The sequence below is a fragment of the Morone saxatilis genome, unplaced genomic scaffold (assembly GCF_004916995.1).
Source record: "Morone saxatilis isolate NCDOM2014 unplaced genomic scaffold, NCSU_SB_2.0 Contig12, whole genome shotgun sequence".
Taxonomy (NCBI): domain Eukaryota; kingdom Metazoa; phylum Chordata; class Actinopteri; family Moronidae; genus Morone; species Morone saxatilis.
In genome coordinates this window covers 10,471,425-10,476,711 of record NW_023339674.1, presented here as the reverse complement: position 1 = coordinate 10,476,711, position 5,287 = coordinate 10,471,425, and the positions used below count along the sequence as shown (strand labels likewise).

The 5,287-nt window shown below is 41.4% G+C and overlaps 1 protein-coding gene across 1 annotated transcript in view; it reads left to right on the top strand.

Moving 5' to 3' along the window:
* LOC118322130 (WD repeat-containing protein 47-like) overlaps positions 1-5,287 on the top strand; it is a gene marked incomplete at its 5' end in the record, with an annotated part of 9,723 nt that continues 4,436 nt past the window's right edge. Inside the window, 6 exon segments of the mRNA XM_035653718.1 lie at positions 1-191; positions 426-509; positions 971-1,055; positions 1,318-1,626; positions 1,746-2,185; positions 4,642-4,738. Coding sequence (XP_035509611.1) covers positions 34-191; positions 426-509; positions 971-1,055; positions 1,318-1,626; positions 1,746-2,185; positions 4,642-4,738 — 1,173 coding nt within the window.

The following is a 5,287-nucleotide window of genomic DNA, read 5'->3' as shown; positions in this document are numbered from 1 at the left end:
CCAGCTGTAAGCTGCCACCACAGATTTGCAATCATGACGGCAGAGGAGACAATCAGCATCAAGGAGGCAGAGGTGATCAAGGTGATGCTGGACTTTCTGAACTCCAGGAAGCTGCACATCAGCATGCTGGCCTTAGAGAAGGAGAGCGGCGTCATTAATGGACTCTACTCTGATGACATGCTCTTCCTCAGGTATGACTGTGCAGCAGACTCGTGTTGGCAAATAGGAGACTATAAAATCCTGAAAGGATTCAGGCATATGTGTTTGTTAGGATCTGGGTTTGTACATGTGTCAGTCTCCACAGGTGCATGTTTCCTTCTATTGTATTTCATTACTTTTGACAGGCCTGATCCCAGTGTTATCTTATTTTTGACTTGCTAGCTTTTCAGAGGCCTGTTAAAGTGTTCATTTGCTGCTTTCAACAGGCAACTCATTCTGGACGGTCAGTGGGAGGAGGTGATGCAGTTCATTCAACCTCTAGAAGGAATGGAGAAGTTTGACAAGAAAAGGTGAGAGGAATGATGTCGGGGTTATTCTAATCGGACAGTTTTTAATCTGACTGCTTTACATCAACCCTTTAACTGCCCGTAGCTGTCATCTGTAAGACATATTTAATGAGTGGCTTTTAGAGGGGCAACCAGAGTGGCTTTGATAATTTGTTAAGTACAGTATTAATGATGTTTCCCTTCACTGGTGACTGAGTTGGACTTGCCAGTAAAGCAGGAGACTGGTAGCTTTAGGAGCTGAATCAGGTCAGATCCCAGTACTGTGGCGCGATCATGTCATATGACTGAGATCCTCTGTTTCTTACCAGCCACTAAGCAGTCAGGCAATTAATTTTTAAACTCAGTTGTCCTATCTAACTAAATATCAAGGTTATCAAAATAATTCAACCACCCAGCTCACATGAGGGTTAATCAATTCATATCCTATAAAATATATTTCTTAATTCTGAGGTTTGTGTCTCCAGGTTCCGCTACATCGTTCTGAAGCAGAAGTTTCTGGAAGCTCTGTGCGTAAATAACGCCATGTCCGCTGCCGAAGACCCTCACAATGTACGTAAATATGTAATTAGGAAGCTAGCATTGGCAATTTAAAAAATAGTCTGACTTAAATAAGATGAACAAAGATACAGCAGCCTGCAGGTTTTACTGGCTGCTATCCTTAAGGCCTTTTAAACATTGTCTGATATGCTACATTCTTATTGAACAGCTAATCCTCCTTCATTATCACACACATACCAGTGGGGTTCTACAAAAAACATCTCAAGGACTATATATTCATTTGTCCTCTTTGATATTTTTTTGTCAACTACAGCTGGAGCTCACCATGCAGGAGGCAGTGAAGTGCCTCCACAGTCTGGAGGAATACTGCCCGACCAAGGAGGACTACAGCAAGCTGTGTCTCCTCCTCACCCTGCCGCGCCTCACCCACCACGCAGAGTTCAAAGACTGGAACCCAAGCACGGCACGTGTCCACTGCTTCGAGGAAGCCTGTGCCATGGTGGCGGAATTCATCCCTGCGGACAGGAAGTTGAGCGAGGCGGGCTTCAGAGCGAGTGGGAACCGCCTCTTCCAGCTGCTCATCAAAGGGATTCTTTATGAGTGCTGCGTCGAGTTCTGTCAGGTAATATGACACACTAAAAATTCAGTTTTACAATTTGGTATGTCTGATTTCAAAATCATAAAAATTCAACAATTTGAGTCAAGGTTGATGGTCACAACTCCACTGTGTCTGTTTTCTAGAGTAAAGCAACTGGCGAGGAGATCACAGAGGGCGAGGTGTTGCTCGGCGTGGACTTGCTTTGCGGGAACGGCTGTGATGAACTGGACTTGTCGCTGCTCTCCTGGCTGCAGAACCTCTCTCCGGGTGCCTTCTCCTGCGCCTTCCAGCAGAAGACCCTCAACATCCACGTGGACCGTCTGGTGAAGCCCAGCAAGGCCGGCCACGCCGACCTCCTCACTCCGTTAATCAACCGCCTGTCCCCCTGCCCTACCTCACCCTTCCACCAGAGGCCTCATTCAGCAGACACCTACATGTCCAGATCTCTCAACCCAGCTTTGGACGGCCTGTCCCACGGTCTGGCAGCCCAAGACAAGAGAGGCATGGAGGCGAACATGAAGTCAGCCCTCAGTCGGAGCCTGGTGGAGAATAATGTGCATCAGCAGGACGATTCACCGGAGAGGTAAGTGTCAAAGCTTTAGCACACCTGGGACAAATGGTTTTTAGTGTTCTTCATGCTACAGGGGAAGATTTGTTTTGCAGTGATACATACACATAATAGTTTTGTAAAGCAAATGTATGGTATGCTTTCATTTATCTTTCACAAACCTCAGTCTTAAAGCACATAATAGAATTCATAAATTTATTGCAGTTTAGCAGTTGTTTTAAACACATGATTCAGGATTTTCATGCCTTAGTTTGTTATATAATATACATATGTAGCATGCTTTAATCAAATCAAAAGAGATCCTGATACATAAATGAAGCTACACTTATTGTCAGCTAATAGCTGCATTTAAAAATATTGTTAATATGTAAACATGTGTGATAAAATAAGTTATATGTAGCAATCACCAGGATTAACAAGAAAACAATACCATAAATCCTGACTAGTCTATTGAAATCCTCTCAATGTAAAGTGGGTGTGTTTGTGTTTTTTCAGTCTTTTCCGGAGCTTTGTCAACAAGCTTACCCCATTAACACGTGAAACCTGAGGTATTAAACCCAGTGGTTGATCTTGTTGTATGACACAATCTAGAGCTCCATTAATCCCATTAGCCCTGCTTTAAAAGAGACATGCTGCCTCATGTGTCATCTCCTACAGGGCTGCTCAAAGCATTTTAAAATGCAGTTGAGTGTTGATTGATGCAATATAATCTAAGGCTTTCACCTAATGACTCATCATTGAAATGAGCTTTATACTAAACTAAGGCAGAAAATTCAAGTTACTTTTCCGAATAGTATTTTAGAAGTGCAGCTTTTTACTGCTTAAATGCCATGTTACTAGGGTCTCCATGGCTCATTTGGTCATTACTGTAGCCTCCTGGGTTCATGTCATAAAATCCCTCTCCCTTTGTTATCAGTCAGTTTTAGGGCTGCACAATATGGTGAAATGATTATTTTGACAGATATTGCAATTCAGTAGGATTTGTCATTAGTGGGAATAATCAGAGTTTTATTAAATCTGGTGAACAAGATTTGTAAGTCAGGGCATCTCTTCAGAATTACCATATTTTATTATAATGCTGTTTGTCACATATTTTACCTTTATCAAAAAAAATGCAGCTTCTGCAATTTGGATATTGCACTATTGCGATTTTGCCTTAGTCAGTTTCTCTGCTGCGGAGTGGCCTCAGACAGCAGAAATTGCCAGCAGAAAATATCCCAAGCCCCACAAAACTATGGCCCTTAGAACTGCATCAAATAACCTAAAAATACTTTTTGCTCTCTCTTTATTGCTCCATTTACTTGATCCACATGTGCACAGTCAGGGCATCACCCGCTACAGTAAAAGACACTCGTGTGGTTAAAACACTTGGGAAGTAAGGCAAGATGTGTCCATTAAATCATTAGAGGTGAGCTGACAGGTGCGCTTTACAAGGTTACCTCAAATAAAATGTTAAACCACGAAGTAATAAGTGCAGACAGGGTTCTGAGGTATCAAATGAAACACTGTGCTGTAAAATGAGCAGTTTGTCAGACTGACTGTTGCCTGGGTTCCTCTGGCTCCACCTGCTGGATACAACTGTTGTGCACAGCTGGTACAAAGTGAGATCACTACCATCCAAGGATAAAGTTCAAGAGTTTGACATCCTCAACAGGAATTTGTCTTGCAGTATGGTATTACTTAGTGCTGGGCGATATACTGAATTAACTAGTATACAAGTTTTAATTTTCCCCTATGATATTAATTTTTTGTATAGCACCATACTGTTGCATAGCTGAAACAACTGCTATAAATTATTTGTTTCTTGTGCAATAGAACATTTGAGAAATATCCCTTTGAATACCTAAATACTTTAAGTATCTTTTGTCAGTTTATGTTGTTTATACTTTTTTAGTAAAGTTATTGGCAATTTTTTTTATTTTTCAGTTCTGTTTTTACTATGTTTGCACAATATAAATTGCTTCATATATTGTATTATTGTGTGGGCAAGAAAACCCTGTATAGATGAAATATTCTATGTGTGTGCTCCTGACAGTAAATATAAGCCACTATAAACCTATATAAAGACTCTGTCTTGCAAAAATAAACAAATATGGTGACATACACTGAAACTGTCAGAATCTTAAAAAATACTGTGGTCATACCGCCAGGCACTATATGGTATGCAACTTTGTGCTTCATGTATAAAATAAGGAAAAATATTCATATATATTGTTTTTTGTTTAATTGAATGCTATGGTATTGGCAGTTTGTTTTGTATTGCTAATACATAATACCACTTTGTAACAAAGTGGATTGCCTTTCCTTTTGTTACATAAAGTATAATCCTCCAGTTTAATATACATGAACTGTTTAGTTGTTGTTTTTTTAGCTTGCATTATATTGTTTTACTTCTTACTTTGCCTCAATCATCAATTTGAGTTTAAATAAAATTGATTGTGAATTGACGAGTATATTTTCCTGAAATATAGGAAGCACCCGCAGGGGCTGGATGGACCCAACACCACACGCACACCTCTGACCCCTGGAAAAGATGGTGGGCCACCCTGCGGCACAGACTCAAATGAGGTAATAAGAGCTGCAGACTATAAACACTGCCTTGTTGTATGAGTGGTGTGGTACATTATAGACCTTACATAGATCAATGATAAGCACAAAGACATTCCAGATGTGGAGGAGTAGAGTGTCTCACCCTTGTTTGCTCAGGCTTAATTGGTTTCATGACTCATAAAAAGAACTAGCCACGGTTGTCTGTCCGGTCACTTGAGTCAAAGTCAAAGTCAGTCTTCATTCTGCACTCATTACTACAGACTTAAGAGATTTGGAATAGATTCTCCCTGAACTCTTGAGCCATCTCGTCTCCACACCTCCACTGCCTCATAAATCCTTCCCCAATTCTCTACCACACCTGTCCAATGAGTACCAGTGCCCTCCTGCCCCCCTGCCCCAGGGAAGAGGGTGGAGGTCATGGACACTGGAGGCAGATAATGTGGTTTGATGTGCAGTCACACCCAAGATGGCCTGCGGTTTCCATCATCGCTCATCTTTATGCATCCCAGGTCCCATCTAGAGGAGCAAAGTAGCTTGAGATTGGATTGTTTTGTGTGTGTGTGTGTG